This window comes from Gadus chalcogrammus, chromosome 23 (assembly GCF_026213295.1).
Source record: "Gadus chalcogrammus isolate NIFS_2021 chromosome 23, NIFS_Gcha_1.0, whole genome shotgun sequence".
Lineage (NCBI taxonomy): Eukaryota > Metazoa > Chordata > Actinopteri > Gadiformes > Gadidae > Gadus > Gadus chalcogrammus.
In genome coordinates this window covers 3,969,959-3,988,106 of record NC_079434.1, presented here as the reverse complement: position 1 = coordinate 3,988,106, position 18,148 = coordinate 3,969,959, and the positions used below count along the sequence as shown (strand labels likewise).

The following is an 18,148-nucleotide window of genomic DNA, read 5'->3' as shown; positions in this document are numbered from 1 at the left end:
ATTACGGGGCGAGGGAGAAGCGTGTAACAGCGAGAAACACCTCTTTAGTAAAGACGGCTGTATTTCCCCCACTCGGTTAACGCCGGAGCCTACCGGCCCGACCATAACTGTTTCACACGCATCTCCCACCACATATAGGCAGGCCGTCAATAAACCTTGTGTTATTGATCGAGCCAGCCCTTCATTACCTTTACGAAGGCAGCCTCGCCCGGCTTACCGGCCCCGCCCGTCTCCATCGCAGGCTGCGGCGAGCGGCCAGCAAAGGCCTCAGGCAGCGGGCTCATGAGGCGATGTTCTGCCCCACAAGCGCCGGCAATTACGGGGCGAGGGAGAAGCGTGTGACAGCGAGAAACACCTCTTTATTAAAGACGGCTGTTTTCTCCCCGTGCCCCAGTTAACGCCGGAGCCTTCCGGCTCGGCCATAACTGTTTCACACGCATCTCCCACCACATATAGGCAGGCCGTCAATAAACCTCGTATTATTGATCGAGCCAGACCTACATTACCTTTACAAAGGCAGCCTCGCCCGGCTTACGGGCCCCGCCAGCCTCCATCGCAGGCTGCGGCGAGTGGCCTGCAAAGGCCTCGGGCAGCGGGCCCATGGGGCGATGTCCCGCCACACGAGCGCCGGCTATTACGGGGCGAGGGAGAAATGTGTGAAAGCGAGAAACACCTCTTTACTAAAGACGGCTGTTTTCTCCCCACACAGTTAACGCCGGAGCCTACCGGCCCGGCCATAACTGTTTAACACGCATCCTCCCTGAAAGTATTGACTTTATTATGTCCCATGTTCCTTAATTTAAGCAGGTTCTCTCACTGAGATCAGCGTCACTTTTACACCACAAACCAGGGAACACCAACCTTGGACTGAAAACAGATTAATTTAGCAACAATATTTTAATATGGTAAGAATACGTCACCAGTCATCTGAAGAAAACATGAATTCAGGAAACTGTACCTTAGCTTCTCTGTGATGAAACGTGTGCTGCCCGTGTAGTAAGGAAATATAGAAGCACAAATTCAAGGAAAGGCAAGGAAGGAATGAAGAGATTCAGGTTTGCACCAAAATCAAAGAGAAGTGTTTAGAAGTGTGACAGAACAATAACACGGTTCTCAAGGTTCTGAGAGTAAAGATTGAGCTGCTGCAGCTCCTCAGTTAAGACAGATCAAATGAGGAAGGAGACTTTGATCAACAGCTAACAACATCAACATGCTTTATGTTCCAAAGGTCTCCATCAGGGCACGGAACCATAACTAATGAAGTGATACCATAAGACAAAGCAACGGTTTAGTGAAGTCAATATCAAGCTATAAACCACCAGGTCCCAGTGACTTCAAGGGGCTTAAGTACTGCTGTACTTGGTATCGTCTGTGGTGAAAACCTGGGACACTCAAAGTATCAGAATACAACTGGAAAAAAAGAAGCTTAGGAAACGCTTTGAAGGAGAAGAAAACTTCTCCCGCTTTTCTGAGTTGGGAGACATAAGAGACAACAAACCAAACAAACAACACCACAGATCAAACTAGGACACAGACGCGGAGCTGAGTAACAGTAATATTACAATCATTAACGAACTAAAGACTTTAACTGGTTTACCTGAACTCACAGACACATACGCACACCTATCAATAATCTGTCGCACATCCAGAGTAAGGTATTACCTCTAAGGCTAATTTGGCGAGTTGCTATTCAACACTCACATTTTGCTTGATAAGACCATGGCCGGTACTTTTACAATTTAAAAGTACATACTGTATCCAAGGAATATTCAATTAAGAGATTTAGGAGTACGCCAAAACACAAAATGAGTGTTTGGAACAGAGACAGAACATAAAACCGATTCTAAAGGTGTTGAGAGTAATGATGGACTTTCTGGGCTCCTAAACAATAACTGTTTTAAGTGATAAGGTAAGAAATACCAAAGGTTAGGAGATCATACTGGTCACACCCTTGCTGGGGAACTCCTGTGGGGACCGCCTGTTCACTGCGCCCTGAGGGTGATGTGCCTAATCTGTACCTAACCCTGTACCTAACCCTCCTACCCAACAGTAACCCTAGGAAGGAAAAAGTCTGCGCCTTTTATTGCAATATTTTATTGACATATATACACACCATATGAGATGATATATATATATATATATATATATATATATATATATATATATATATATCTAGATCTTTAGATATATATATTTTATTGATTTGTATTTACAAAGTTTTTGTCGAGAAATGGCATCATTTGTATTGATTGTGTATGTCTAGAGATTGATATTACGTTTCCTAAGACTGATCAAATTCAGTCAGTCATTCTCTTTCTAAATGTAATGCAATCAGAGCAGTATGTTGTTTATTTTTTTCAGGTGTCCTTCTCCTTACGCTTTGGCGAAAACAATGCAGTGAGAGGCTGTCTTCTCCGCAAGCGGGCTTGTGGATTTATCTCTTCCTTTATATAACCTGGGAGGAAAAGACACCAATGAATTGAACAAATGAAGAATATAACTAGGAGGGTTAGATTGTAACATGACTATACATAGGAAGTTGGATAATTATCACATCAATTTACATAGGAGGAGTTGGATTATAACATGACTATACATAGGAAGAGTTGGATTATTATAACATCAATACACCTATGAGGAGATGGATTATAACATGACTATACCTAAGAAGAGTTGGATTATTATAACATCAATACACCTATGAGGAGATGGATTATAACATGACTATTCATAGGAAGAGTTGGATTATTATAACATGACTATATGCAGAAGGAGTTGGATTGTTACATGAAATAGCCCAATTGGCAGTGACCTTGTGCAATGCTTTCTAGGATAACACAGAGGTGTTTTGTTTTGAAACTCTCTTCAGGCCACGATAGGAAAAAATGAGTGTCAAACATGTAAAACAGGCTGTGGTCCTACCTCTGTCTATGCAGGTCTGTGTGGACGGAAAGCCAACCTCCCAGAAGTTCTCCGGGGTAGACGGCGGGATATACAGGAAGCGGTGGCGTGAACAGGCAGACAGCTTCTTCTGTCTCTCCTCCTCTGGGAGATGGGCATAATACTGTCAAAGAGTCAGCTCAAGTTAAAAACACAATCCTGAATGCAGTTTTACCCTGCAACCCGGTATCACGCGATTTAATACTCATGCTCTGCATGCAGCGCACGCTATATTTATGGGTATGTCAAAATAAAAATCAGATTTCCAACTTTTTAAGCAGACCTCCTCAAAACCTGAAATGAACCACGTCCGTTAAACCCAGTCTCACACCACAATGTAGTATAACTACGTTGGTACACAGCGGAAACACATTAAAATAACGTCTCTAAAAATGTAACATGTTGCTGGAGAAAAAATCGAAAAGAAAATCCAGGGTGTTGTGCATTGGTTTAAATGTCGTAAAACTCTGAGAAACTCATCTATTCTAAATTCATCGGTTTACATTTCGTTCTGTGTAGCACGAGAAAAGTCGGACGATCACGCTCTGGGACACGTTTAATAGATACATACCGGGTTGTAGCCCAATACCCTTCAGAACCAATACCCTGCTACAAGAATAAGCCTGTTGACTAATCAGGCGTGTGACTGCATGTGTCTGGTAAACAAGCAAACACTCACAATATCGCACTCCTTGCATGTGCTGCCCTTCAGCTTCTGCCTTTCGTCCTTCTTGCGAACTACCGCTATGTGAGCAAACGTTGGGTTCCTTGACCATAGATGGGGAGAAAAGTGGGTGACAAAAAATACAGCATCTTCTGATTTGCATTTGTGGGTAGATTCTCAAAACAGTTTTCCCTTACTAGGTTGAATAATGGTATTGTTCTTGTATACTGTGTGTGTGTGTGTGTGTGTGTGTGTGTGTGTGTGTGTGTGTGTGTGTGTGTGTGTGTGTGTGTGTGTGTGGTTACAGTGTACTGTATGTGTGCAAACCTGTGTGAAATGTAACTACAAATCCTCTCTCCTAATCTCCTTGTAAAAGTCATGATTGGTAAAAATTAAGGTATTATTACCGTTCTTTTTGATCTTCATTATCAATTCCTTGAAGGCGCGCTTTCATTTTGAAAAGGTAAGAGAAGATAAGACACAGGAGTTGAGATGATTACTTGAAAACTCCCGATCAGTATGAACTAACGGGGTTTACATGGTAAAACGATGCAAACCATTGTTCCTCTTCTCCCCACATATACTTTAATACAGTATTACAGTTCAGGCCAAACTTAAAATGAAAAACGTCAGTCCTTGCTGAAATTACAACAAGGCATTGCAAGAAGAAGCTTTGATAGATTTAATATACACATTCTGCTGAATTGTTTGCCAACTGGTTGAACAACTCTTTGAATAATGACCATATTTGGCTTTCGGTGCGTTCCTTTATGAAGTGATAGGCTCACCATTTCCCTCCTCTGCTTCCTCATGACCCGGCTGGCTGTGGTCAAAACTTCTGCTGTTATCAGAGTTGTATTCTCCAAAGGCGGTGACGTCAAACATTTTGTCAATACTGTTGTTAGCCTTCTGGAATCGCCCTGATTAATGACAGGAACAAGGATAAGATGGGATGTACCCGTTAGCCGGCACATACACTCAAGTAGCCCAGAGTTGGTTAGCTAGTTAGTTAGAGTTATATATATATTAGGGGTGTACAGTATAAACGGTATAGAAAGTACATCGGTGTGAATTTGCACTACGGTATGGATTTTGACGATACAGTGAGACCGGTGTGTCCGGTAGACAGTGTTGTATGTAACGCGTTACAAAGTAAGTAAAGAGTAATTACAGTTACGTAACTACTTTTTCATGTAAAAAGTAAAGTTCGGCGCAACCTTACTTTTCCCAGGGACAGATTTGACAGCGACACCCACATACCGTGATATAATACCGTTACCGTCTTTGCCTCAAATCACACCGAAATATACATTTTAGTCAATACCGTACAGCCCTCATATATATATATAGCTGTTTTTTATTGCTGTTTTATAATGATAACATTAATGAATTTAGCAATTAATCGGATACAATATATATATATAAAATAATAATAGTTGTATCCTTGCAGTTTTTTACTACTGCAGATTCTGTAATTTATAAAGATATCATTATTAATATATAAAAATCTAAATTAATTGCTGTACACACATTTTAAAATCTTGCTCAAGCAATGTCTGTTTAGAGCCATGCTGGTTAGGCTAAGGTACTCCATACTCATAAACATTCCCTGTGGTCCGAAGATTTAGCAAAACTCCATCGTATGTGGCATTACTTTCCATCATTGGAGCATTTTCAGTCGACTCTAGATGAGTCCTTACCAAGACGTTGCCCCAAAATTCCTCCCTAGTCATTAGAGGCAGTCTAGATTTCTGAACAACCCAGAATGGCCCACTACTCTTCCTATCTACATCTTCCTAACAATCTTGTTTTGTTTGTAATAAGTTAAAGGTCCCATGGCATGGAAATCTCACTTTATGAGGTTTTCTTCTTTCTATTGTCCCCCACTGGCTATAACTTGCGTTCGGTGTAAAACGAGCACTAGGTATCCTGCTCGCCTTTGAAAAAATGGAAGCTCACACGCGCTGGTTTGGAGTGTGGCCCAATATGTCGTCATAAGGGGCCAAGTTACCTCCCCTTCCTCTGCCTTGCCCGCCCGGAGAATTTGGCCCGCCAACGAGACAATGAGCTTCGACCGTGCGAGCGCCACTATTGTGTGTGTGTGTGCGTGCGTGTGCGTGTTTGTTTACACACACTGTAACACAAGTTTTGTACACTTCTTTGTTATTTGGATAACTGTTCTGCTGTTGGTGTTATGGCGCATAACACGTCGGTTCTCTGACGTCTCTGGTATTTCCACAACGAGACTGTAGTTGGGGTTATCTCAGCCATGGTTGAGAAGGAATTGGGGGAAAGGAACTTTGGCTTTGACTCCCTGAAGTCCATGAACTGCGACATGCTGCCCGCCGCCCGCTGCCGCGAGGCACCATCGCCCGGCAGCGGGCAACGTGCGGTTCAGTCTACTTCAGATTGATGTGGAAGTGGAAGAACCAGAGACGTCGCAGAACCCGACGCAGTCGTTTGTGATTCCTAATATCGTCTGGAGGCGCACACAGCATTTGGCCGTGAGAATATGTATGATATGATATAGATATCTATGTATAATATGATATAATTTAGATAAAGAGCTCCAGGACTCCCGCCGGAGCACCCGGACTGTTCTAGAATATTTACAGAACACGGCCAAAGGCTGTGTGCGCCTCGCCATTGCGATACATCCACTGCAAACAGAGCGCATGGTACCATGGCCGCAAGCTGCTCAGGGCCACACCCCCACCATCCTCCTTGACCCGCCTCTCTCCTCCTCATTTGCATTAAAGCTACGGACACTGAAACGGCACGTTTGGGGAAAGCTCAATGTGTTAGTGGCTGTATTCTGCACCACGGCTGAATTTCGGAAACTTCTTCAAATATTGTGTTAGGGGCCCACTAATATCTATATTAAAGCATCCATAAAGCAGCATGCCATGGGACCTATAATTTGAAGCAAACGACAATGAAAGGCAGCAGCGTTATGGAATGTTGTTAATTTACCTGATGGAAGGGCTTCTTCGTCGTCATCATCAGAGTCTTCGTTGTTGTCTTGGCTACAGTGTCCTTGACGTTGGAGAAGGCTGTGACTTACGAAAGTCTCGTCTTGGTTAGCAGATTCGTTCTCAGTTCCTTGCACTTCCTATTGGTGTGCACAGAAATTGTATATAATATGAGATTATAAACGCTAACTTGTTCCATGTACCAATGCCTAAAATGGTCACACCTACCTAAGAATAATATTTCTGGAGTAGAGGTTTCAAATCAACAAATGGATATGACAAACTGTAGAGTGACGGACCCAAATACAAATGTATTGTCTATTATGGTCTTGCCTCTGTCTCATGTCGAAAATGCATGCCTACCCCTGCACAGTACAATATATTTAGTTTGGAAAAAACAAAGGCCAATCCACTTAAAACATTATGGTAGTATATTGCCATATATTGAGGGTACCTCTGCAACTGCCACGGACTGCGTACAATACATGGAGAGAGCCAACGCAGGGTCCATGCTCCACAAAGGCTCTTCTGTGGGCTTACTTTCAGCTGGAAAAAACACCAGAAAATCCAATATTAACATCACCATTACAAATCAAGAAAGGGCATTTCCTGCAGAAAATACAGAAAGTACTGTAGAGTAAAATGGTCTTAAATTAAGCTTTATTTTTTAAGAAAGGCGAGAGTTTCCATTGGGACCAGGGGCGGAGTGGCCGTCGGGACGATCGGGAGTTTTCCCGGTCGGCCGGCCGGTCAGCCAGTGAAGTCAGGTGGACCGGCCCACAATCACTTTGAGTGGCCGCGAGACGTCTGCAGGGCGGCCTTGAGCATTATTTAAACCACTTCAAGGCTCTACCCTCCGTGAAAATCCCAGAGATATACTATATAATGTAAGCAAACGTCCAACTAATATTTATACCACTTACTCTCTATATCGCATTCATCTTTTAATATTTTTTTTTTACTTCATTTAATTCTTCATTATTCAGGCGTTACAGAACTTTCATGGTCATAAATATAAAATACGAGCTGCAGTTTCATTTCTTTGTTCTTGAATTGACTTAGAATGAAGCAAAGACTCCTGGGATTGGGAAATGCTTGTATCCAATAAACAGATTGCAGGTCAAGTCTATTTTCGGAAATGTAGGGGGATACATGAGTGGCCCCACTTCTAATGACATGACCTAAGATACGTTAGACAGAGAAAGCGCGCAAGTTCAAGACAGTGGAAGGATTTACGTGGTTGCTTGCTTGTTGTGGCACTCATGGAAGGCCAGAAGAGAAAGGAGAAAGGAGGGGCTGAAAAGGCCAGAATAAAGAAGAAGCGGATGCTGAAGGAGGATGCATCTAAGTGCTCAAAAATAACAGATTTATTCCGAGGTCAGGCATCAACGAGTCGTGCATGTGAATTGACAGAAAAACAGTTAGCCAGAGCTCAATCATTGACGTTATTGCTAGGCGGGAGCTAGCACAAGCTAGTCAAATGTCTATGTGCTGGTATATTTCAGACGATTTAATGACCTAGCCAATTAAATAGTCGTTGACTGACCACATTTTTTTTGTCAGTGGCTAATAGTACGTGTTCGGTTTTCTTTATAGCCTTGCTGCTACTGCTAGAAAGTCAAGCTAAGTCGGCTAATTAATTTGACCAAGAGCTGCTAAGCCTCCACTAGCAGAAGTTAAGTAATGTTAGCCGATGCAAGCGAGCAGGGTTTATGATATATAATAGTAGTTGTATCATTTTATTTTGATGTTATATTTCAGCATCTGTTTATTAATAGAAAACCCATAAAAACTTTAAAACTACACTTTATTGTCAATATTGTGCATTTGCGTAGTGCCATCTAGTGGTTAGATTTCATATTTCGTTAAGTCCTCCCCAAATGCGTAGACTTGGTGGAGGGCCGGTGGTGGGCCGGGCCGGTCAGAATTCTCCTGGTGGCTTTTAGTGCCCAACTCCGCCCCTGATTGGGACGCATTGTATTGTAGACAAAGGTCGTCCCACCAGGCGGTAGTCACATGAGGGCCAAGGTGGGCCATAACCACTATGATTGACAGCTGGCCAACCCTATCAGAAGTGCCCGGAATTAACTTGAAATTGAAGGAACGAAAAATAGTAAAGTATCACGATGTCACAAAGATTTAATGTACCCGTATTTTCCGCACTATAAGGCGCACCGGAGTATAAGCCGCAGCAGCTAAATTTAATGATGTGTACATATATAAGACGCACTGGAGCCCGCCGCTTATAGGTGGGGGGGGGGGCGCGGACCGGTCATAGAGCCCATAGAGTTAAAGTTGGTGGACTGTAACCTGTAAAATCCATAGACTAGGAGGTCCCCTAGAGGCCGTTAGCTGTAAAAGTCCATAGATTAGCCGCACCGTTATATAAACTGCAGAATCGAAAAATGGGAAAAAAGGCGCGGTTTATAGTCCGAATATTACCGTAAGATGTATTTATCAATGTAGCCTATTATTGTTTGCCATTAATCGTCTGATCTGTGATGAAATCATGTGTTTTGTTAAAATTTCAGGACAATTGCTATACGGCCTTTATCGAAATCGAAATAATTTAACATAACATATAGTGGCCCACCCTACTTCGCAAAAGTCCAACCTGTTGAAAAATCCTGGTTACGCCAGTGTGTCAGACATAAATGCTTGCTGATAGACAAGTTTCCAGGTACTTCAGTTAGAGCTCACCATGGTCTGGGGAAGCTAATCTGGTGGTCACATCTTGATCTGGATCTTTGCTGGCCTCTTGAAAAGCCCTGCTGGAGGGGTCTCTTGCAGGTCTCACCAAGACCTATCGTATTACAACCAAAGCATGTAATGCATTCATAACAATTATGATGTAATAGAATATCATGTCATCTACATACTTAAGGTTATAAAACAAAGCAATTACATACTTTTGTTTTTCAGCAGACGTGAGTAAGTTGGTAGTAGTCTATTAGTTATTGTTCTACAATTGTAACATCTGCCACACGGCAAAAGTGTTTCATCAATAACTAGCCATTACTTCAGGACACTGTAATCGACCACTTGGTTTATGCAAAAATATGAACCTATTAATCCACACATTTTCTCCCCCTTGACAATGTAGAATATTCTGTGACCAAATCTCCACCCCTTTCCTTATTTTTAAATGCAATGGTAAAAGCTACGTTAAACATGCAAACCAATATGTCTGTAAACCAACCGGACCTTGGTGGGTGGCTGGGGTGGCTGTGTGATATGTGGCCGGCCTGGAGAGGCGGCCTGAGGAGGGGTTAATGGGGCATCTTCCTCCGCCTCCTCATGGTAGGAATCCACTTTCTTGCGCTTGGGTCTGGAAAGAAGGCGATCCCCAGAAGGCCTGTTGCTGGTGGAGAGGAGGGATGGCGATTCTCCCAAGGTGGATTTCGGGAGGTAGACAGAAGTGGACAACATCGGCGCAGAGACACTGTGTGGCCTGTAGGCAGAACAGTTTAGAGTCATCACAAGCTTTGTTCCATACCAAGCATACCAAGCATACCAAGCAGTCATAGACATACAGATCTTCAGGAGATCTTAAAAGATTGCCAACGTCAGAAGATACCCCCACAGTAAGATACAGGACATGGCTGTCAGCTTTACCTTGTGCCAAGCTTGCACTTTGAGGGAGGAATCAAGTTGATTTGGGGAATAGCGGCTTCCTCTTCAGGCTTCAGATGATGGAAATAATTAGAAATTAAATTGTAAAAAGTTCACATCTCAAAAATACTATGGATATTTGAAAGATTTAGTCGGTAAGTCGTTTTTTTTGGGCTGTGCAAGACATGACATCATAGATCAGCCTACGAACAAAGCAATTGTGGATATTTGCATCATTACTCTGTAGCCCATCGGCCATGAGGGAAGATCCTGTGCGCAGGTTTCGGTTATCACGTCTTCAAGGTTGGGATCAAAGTCTCCTGAAACCAGAGAAGAAGAGCTCTGTTTCTGTCCCCGTTTACAGAATCCTTTATTTCAAATGAATTTAATTCACAACAACAACGTATACATTAGAATGATTTGCAGGAAGGCTTACGTGTGGATTGACACGCGTCCATCTCACACGTTTCAGGTACGAGTACGAGTTCCTTCTTGTGGTTCCTGGAGGATGCCTTCAGAAGGCCCTGAGCGAGCCCTGTGTCTGACAGGAATAAAAACAAACTTGGTGGACTACTTGTGTTCTACATATAGCACAGTGATGTGGGACATAGAGCGCTGGAGACTGACCATCTAACGGCAAGCAGTGAGACTCGGGCAGGGGCGTCCCTGCAAAGCGCATTTTGGTGTCACAGTGCTTCTTTCTTCTCTTCAGCTTGTTGGCCATTGGCAGTGAGCTTGGCATGATGGGAGAGTCTGGGATCATGCCGTCTTCTGGGTCCGGCGACATGGACCGCTGGGGATCCGAACTGGGAAAGATAGTAAGATGTCTGATTCAATAACCTACCAGTTGTAGATTAGTATGTCATATGAAACGATGGGATGCTTTAAAGCAGGAAAAAGATTGGAAGGGACACCAAATAATACACAACGGTTACAGACCAAATCTCTATCTACAATCTCTACTTCTCTCTATTGAAACATGATTGAGTAATTATTTAGAAAATGATGCATTTGTCAGAATTTGTCAGAGACAAATGAAAAAGTGCTGAATCAGGAACTTACATAGAGGCTTTCAGTTTCTCCAACTCTGTGATAAGCCTCAGGTTTTCATCCCGAAGACTATTCTTTTCACTTTCTGCGCAAAAACATACATTCAAATATCATCAGGTACCATCTGGAATCCAGTACTCACCTGCTCATCCTATAGCGGCTAAATATCAATTTACTTTATTGGCCACATTAAGTGTATATTATAATGCAGATATATGATATGCATCATAATGGTTTCTTTACTGTGAAACTAGAACAGGGCTAGCTCAACACTGCAAGCCAATGAGTATAATTGGTGTGATCACACGCACACGTACGCACACGCACAAACACACACACTCATTAATGTATGCTGTATCCCTTGATTCATATTTTGGCTTTTCTCTGCCCTGCCCCCAAAAACAGCATTTAACCGACCATTCTTTCTGGTGCAGCTACACCACAGTAACCGTGTTTACATGGACACATCTGATCCGCATAGATTTCTATGCGGAATAAAAAATGATCATATATACACGCCTCATTCGGAATACAATCATCTGTTCGGCATATAATTCTATGCCAAATAGAATAGGTGGTGTAGTCCATTTCATGTATGCACTTATTCCGAATATATTGGGGTTTAACTTAGAGCAGCTGCAGTAGTTTGCAATTGGTCCACTGAGCTCCGTCTGTACTTTCATGCACACCGAACTTGACCGCTGTCAAGGAAAGTGGATTTATTGCCTGATTCACGTCTTTGATACCACTCCGTTAGTAGTCCGGTAAGCGTGTCTGGTTGCTAAGCGACGGGACATGGGTGTTTATTAATGACTTGTTCGCGTATCGTAGTGTCCGCGCGCGTCCGGGATAACTGTAAATGAGCAGGCTACTACTAGTGCTTTTGCAGGCTGAACGTTAAAATACTTCTTAACTTAGAGAGATGGCAGCTGCAATAGTTCGCAATTGGACCTTCAAGGATTCACGGATCCTGCTCCTTCTTAATTGAAGGAGCAGGCAGAGAAAAGCTCCATCCTGCTTGCTTTCATTAAAATCTAATTCACAATGCCAAATAGTGATAAGACGTCCATTATGTCACCGCCGGTCCAGAGATGTGTCAGGTGTGCGCGAGAGACATAACAGACACTTTTGTTACTGCCATTTTTACAGTACATTCGGATCACATTTTAGGAACAGATCTATTCCGCATAGAAATCTATGCGGATCAGATGTGCCATTTAAACGCGGCTATTGTGAATTTCAATTGTGTCTCAATACTCACTGAGGGAGGCGATAAGGTAAAGATTCTTTTGACGAAGGTTTTCGAATTCCGTCTGTTTGGCTGTGAAGCTCTGTTGTAGGTTAGCACAGCGGTCACACCCTTCTGCCCTGGGCCTGAAGACATAGAAAACACATCTTATCAGGAAAAAAATAACAAATATATTCACACATATACACACACACTTCTTTTGTTGATGTTTTAGCTTGCAATGAATAATTAAATGTAAAATGATGGAATTGATGTAGAATCATCACAAAGGAAGAATTTAAAGAGCAAGATAACCCCAAACCAGTTTTTTTGTTTTAAATCCAGTCATTTGTCTTATATGATCATCAACAAAGTAATCTAGCCATTTTATCACCTTTACTGAAATATGTCCCCAATTAAAGGAGAAATCCGGTGTTAAATGGATCTGGGATACGTTTAGTATGATAACGAGTTGGAATTTTCATTTTGGAGCAAAAATGCCCGTATAGACGCATTCGTAAGTTCACTGTATTTAGCCGATTCTACCAAAACGCCATAACCTTGGAACTATGGGGGCATATGTTATGGCAAAAAACGAAATCGTTATTTTAAACCACTTAAAAGGCTAGACACTTGGTAGTATAATAAGGGTCTTAAAATATAAAACGAGGCATTGATAACTTTTTAAGGATACAGATTGTTTATTAAAAAATGACATTTTATACACAGAATACCATCAGTAGTTCACCCGTCTACGCATCTTGTTTTTAAAACTCGACAAGTAGATTGACGAACACAGAGATTGTGACATCCGTGAACAACACGCAAGCTCTGTGTTCGCCAATCTACTGATCAAGTCTTAAAAACAAGATGGCGTCGACGGGTGAACTACTGTTGGTATTCTGTGTATAAAATGTTCTTTTTTAATTTCAAGTGGTTTAAAATAACCATTTTGTTTTTACCATAACAAATGCCCCCATCATCCCAAGTTTATAGCGTTTTGGTTGAATCGGCTAAATACAGCCAACTTAAGAATGTTTTTTTGCTCCCAAACGAAACATATCCTAGATCCATTTTCACCGGATTTCTTCTTTAAGGGTAAAATCGTATATTAATGCAGTTGTTCCCGAAAGCACAGAACGCTGAACGTTCCAATCTGCTGTGCACACAGGTGGCGTTCTTTAGTGACCAAGGGCCGAGGCGGCATCGTGTGTGTGGGCAAGCATGTTGAGCTCTGTCTGGACGGTGTGTGTGTGGAGCTCTGCTTGGGCGGTTTGTCTGTGGTTGTGTGGAGCTCTGTCTGGGTGGTGTGTGTGGAGCTCTGTCTGGGCGGTGTGTGTGGGGCTCTGTCTGGGCGGTGTGTGTGGGGCTCTGTCTGGGCGGTGTGTGTGGAGCTCTGTCTGGGCGGTGTGTGTGGAGCTCTGTCTGGGCGGTGTGTGTTGAGCTCTGTCTGGGCGGTGTGTGTGGAGCTCTGTCTGGGCGGTGTGTGTGGAGCTCTGTCTGGGCGGTGTGTGTGGAGCTCTGTCTGGGCGGTGTGTGTGGGGCACTGTCTGGGCGGTGTGTGTGGGGCTCTGTCTGGGCGGTGTGTGTGGAGCTCTGTCTGGGCGGTGTGTGTGGAGCTCTGTCTGGGCGGTGTGTGTGGAGCTATGTCTGGGCGGTGTGTAAGGAGCTCTGTCTGGGCGGTGTGTGTGGAGCTCTGTCTCGGCAGCGGTCGACTGCGGCGTCTGAGAGAAAGTTGAGTTTTTTGGAATAGTAATACACCACGAGAGCGGATAGTAAAGCTCTGATCAGCGACGCATACATATGTATATACACATAAATATACATAGGATATGTATATATACACATATACATACATTTACACAAACTGTCCTGGCTGGCACAGTCCTTATAATCTCTGTTCCTGTGTATGGTGTTGATGTAATCCAGGTGAAAGATAGGGAAAAAAAAAAAAGAGTAAGGTGAGCTTGCTACAGGCTTAAGGACCGTCCCTTACCTTTCCTCATGGTGGCTGACTGTATCAATCAGGGCTTTGTTCTGCTCCTTCAACTGCTGGTTGCGACTGTAAAACTCCTCCAGTCTCTGTGCGTCTCTATGATATCCGAACAGATAAATTATACAAATGTAACAGCCAGGATTAAATGATATCGGCATAAACAATGAGGACGATATGAGGGGATGAAGTGGTCAGCAGGGGTAAACAGAAAGCACAAAGCACTCACAAACAACGGTCCCTCTTCAGCTTGCCCACTTTGGCCTCCAATCCTGAAATGAACCAGGGAGAATAAAGGCTTCTTTACTTTCATTTTTATATGTATGTATCTACACATAGACACATACATACATAGACTTTGGCGACCCGGCTCAGACACAGGGCCCCTGGCATCCGAGGGGGGAGTTGGTAGCCGGGGGAATACCGCCCCTTTCCACATGGTGGCGTCAGTGAGTACGTGGGCGCTGGCGCCAATCAGTACGATGCAAAGCACCTCAGCCGCAGGCGGAGAAGCAAGGCTTAAATAGTCGGCTTCAAGACTCTCTCAAGGCTGGTGAGAACGATCCTCGAGTGGGGGTGACCGGCTCCCTTGGTTCATATGGAGATTCGAGATTCAAGATGTTTATTGTCATATGCAAAACAATTAGAGAAGCGGTCGCTGGCAATGAAGTTCTTCAGTCTCAGGCTCCTTCGACAGTGCAATATAAACAGTGCCGTCTTTGTGATGGTGTTTGTGTGCCGAGTCCAGGTCAGGCCCTCGCTGATGTAGACCCCGAGGAACTTGGAAGCTGATGACTCTCTCTACTGTCGTCCTGTTGATGGTGATGGGGGTATGTCCTACTCCCTGTAACTTCCTGTAGTCCACACTCAGCTCCTTGGTTTTGCTGAGGTTGAGATGTCAGGGCTCTCACCTCCTCCCAGTACGCCGTCTCGTCGCCGTCGGGGATCAGGCCGATGACGAACGTGAACAGTGAGTAGAGGAGAGGGCTGAGCATACAGCCCTGGGGTGCGCCGGTGTTGAGAGTTAGCGTGGATGATGTGGCGTTTCCTAAGCTCAGGAGAGGGCCGTGTTGAGCCCGAGGTCCCCGAGCTTCACGGCGAGCTGAACTATAGTCAATGAATCGTTCTAATGTTTACGTCAATGAACACATACGTGTTCCTCTGATCCAGGTGGAAGAGGGCAGCGTGGAGGGGGAGGGCGTCGTCTGTGGACCGGTCCTCGAGGCGGCGAGACAGAGGAATGCCCAGAGGGACGTGGCTCCGCCCAGAGCGACATGGTTCCGCCAAGAGGAACGCGACCGGATATTCCTCGAAGGCTCACGGATCCTAGATTATTTTTAATATATAGATATTTTTAATAAACGCGCCTTTACGGCTTTACGGCACACACACACACACACACACACACACACACACACACACACACACACACACACACACACACACACACACACACACACACACACACACACACACACACACACACACACACACACACACACACACACGGTGAGGTTGGGACCTCCCATTCAGTTCGAGCACCGTCCCCGGACCCCCTTTGGGGTGGGTGGACAGTAGGTGGCGGGACGCCGTTGCTTCCACGGGTCTCCAGCAGAGGTGGCTCGTCTCTTTGGAGACAAGCCCATTCTGGATCTTGCGTTTTCAACAAATCAGTTGTTCCGCCGTTGTTACAGTCTTGTTACACTAGATGCCAAGCCATAATTCAGATGCCATCCTTTTCCCCACCTTGAATTTCATTCTGGTGGCATTCCCTCAGGCGTGTCCACAGCTCCTCAAAGAGAACACACGGCAGGGCCGCCCCACTGCAGGAGGGAGAGGTCCTACTGGGACCAGGACTGCTGCTCATGTCCCCTCACTGCCACCAACCAGCTACTAGGCAGAGCTCTTACTCAAAAACTGCTTTAAATAGATAGATAGATAGAGAATTTTCATTAATATCAGTCACCTAGATAGGAAAATACAGCCTTTACATATGTAAATATATATCTGCCTATATATTATTATTTTCTGTATACTATATTCAGCTTTGACAACTTTAAAATGTCACATCTCTGAATTTCTATCCACCTATTTAACTATTTTCACTCCCGAAACTAGAATCACTAGTAATCTTTAAGAATGTGTGTATTCCTGTCGTCTGCTGGGCTTTGATTCTCTTGTCCTGTCTAGCAAGACGTTTGCACCGCGGAGATAGTGCAAATACTTATCTATACAATTTTGATGATGTTTATTTAGTTAATGAAGTTCGGTTTCAGAGCAAAGTAAGAGCTTCTGTACGGCACTCTCACTCTGGTCAAACACCACTAAGAGAAGAGTCAACAGGTGTATGTGTATATGATACATCCACGGATTAAGACCAGATGTCATGGGATATAATAACAGCAAGGAATAGATAGCACGGCAGTAAAACTGAGTACAGTAAAGGCATGGGATATAATAACAGCAATGGAAATATATCACGGCACACATACTTACTACTTAGTACTTAGTATACTTACTACGGTATTCGCTGGCCAATAATACGTATTGCTAAAATGGTATTGAACAAACACAGCTTGACCTCCTTAGCGTCGTTATTCCATCTTCGTGATAGCAAAATAATCTTATGAGCCACAAACTTAGATGTTGAACTGTGTTGTGATCAGCAGGACGGAAGGGAGAGGAATCCAAATAACGCAAGCGGACCCGCGCCGCACAGCATGCTGGGAGAACTTGTGTCGCGGCTTCCTATAGGCTAAGAAACCCAATAGCATCCAGCTGCATCCATAGACGGCTGCATCCCTATGGCTGCATCCACGGAGCCGGGGCCTGTGTGGTGGCAACCGTGGCAACGGGCCTGTGGTGTGGCAGGTCGCGTTTTCGTCTTTTTTCAACGTTCTGCGTCACAGTCGGCCCTAGGTAGGTCATGCTGGTAGTCAGGAAGTGTGGGTGGAGTCAGGTGTGAGACCCAAAACCTATTATTTCCCTTGCTTAAATTAGCTTAATGTGGCTGAATTTGCCTTTTTTTTTCTCTGAAGAGCCAGCTCATCTTAAGTGTAGATATTGTTTTTCATTTATAGGGATAAAACAAACCAAACCCCAATACAAAAACCAAACCTTATCATAAAACCGCATCAGGCCAAAAACCCTGATACCAAAACTATAAACCAAACCCTAACCCTTATACCAGTACTTTGACGTGTTTGTAGGACATTAAGCTCAAGCTTCTTTTTACATTTTCTCTTTTAAACATGAAGCTCGTTCATTTTCATTTGAGGATATTCTTTCGTTTGCCAACATATTTCCTTTTGACTTTTCATTGTCAGCACACACTTATTTCAATACGTCTTCAAAAAGAAGGATTCAACCATTTCAGTTAAAGCCCTGAAGACAACTGTGCAGAATATTCACAGGAGTGTTACCAGTCCTTAAACAAACATTGCAGATGGAGCAGATTCAGGGCACCGACAAGACATTCCCAATACATGGCCTTATTTACGAACATCATATTGTTATTTTATTTGAAGTTAGAAAGAGAAGGTTCAAATAAGTCTTACAAATAAGTCATACATTCTAATTCAAAAATGCATTAATGAAACAAGGTTACACAGCTTTAAACCCGCATATTGTCACTTTTCTACAGGTATTTAGGGAATGACACATATATATATATATATATATATATATAT

The 18,148-nt window shown here is 43.6% G+C and overlaps 1 protein-coding gene across 4 annotated transcripts; it reads right to left on the bottom strand.

Annotated features, from left to right (window-relative positions):
- Positions 1 to 2,084: 2,084 nt before the first annotated feature.
- rbbp8 (retinoblastoma binding protein 8) lies at positions 2,085 to 17,182 on the bottom strand. 4 transcript variants are annotated; one of them, XM_056583627.1, is made up of 19 exons: positions 16,979 to 17,181; positions 16,206 to 16,379; positions 14,689 to 14,731; positions 14,463 to 14,558; positions 12,500 to 12,612; positions 11,251 to 11,323; positions 10,816 to 10,994; positions 10,625 to 10,729; positions 10,429 to 10,508; positions 10,192 to 10,259; positions 9,781 to 10,027; positions 9,277 to 9,379; positions 7,031 to 7,122; positions 6,578 to 6,716; positions 4,393 to 4,524; positions 4,012 to 4,051; positions 3,620 to 3,707; positions 2,923 to 3,064; positions 2,085 to 2,455 (listed from the first exon to the last, which is right to left on the bottom strand). In XM_056583627.1, exons 2-19 carry the CDS (start codon positions 16,324 to 16,326, stop codon positions 2,358 to 2,360), a joined length of 1,959 nt encoding a protein of 652 aa, XP_056439602.1. In that variant the 5' UTR covers positions 16,327 to 16,379; positions 16,979 to 17,181; the 3' UTR covers positions 2,085 to 2,357. The 4 variants fall into 4 exon arrangements, with proteins under 4 accessions (XP_056439602.1, XP_056439604.1, XP_056439603.1 ...); XM_056583629.1 differs by having other exon boundaries at positions 2,210 to 2,455; positions 10,625 to 10,723; positions 16,979 to 17,182; XM_056583628.1 differs by having other exon boundaries at positions 2,210 to 2,455; positions 16,206 to 16,376.
- Between the last annotated feature and the right edge of the window lie 966 nt (positions 17,183 to 18,148).

Coding starts and splice junctions, on each gene's coding strand:
- rbbp8 (XM_056583627.1), bottom strand. CDS start 16,326: ATGAGCAGCAGTCCTGGTCCCAGTAGGACCTCTCCCTCCTGCAGTGGG. Junction 11,324..12,499: donor TTACCTTATCGCCTCCCTCA/GTGAGTATTGAG, acceptor GTTTTTGCGCAG/AAAGTGAAAAGAATAGTCTT. Junction 10,028..10,191: donor AAGTGCAAGCTTGGCACAAG/GTAAAGCTGACA, acceptor TTCTGCCTACAG/GCCACACAGTGTCTCTGCGC.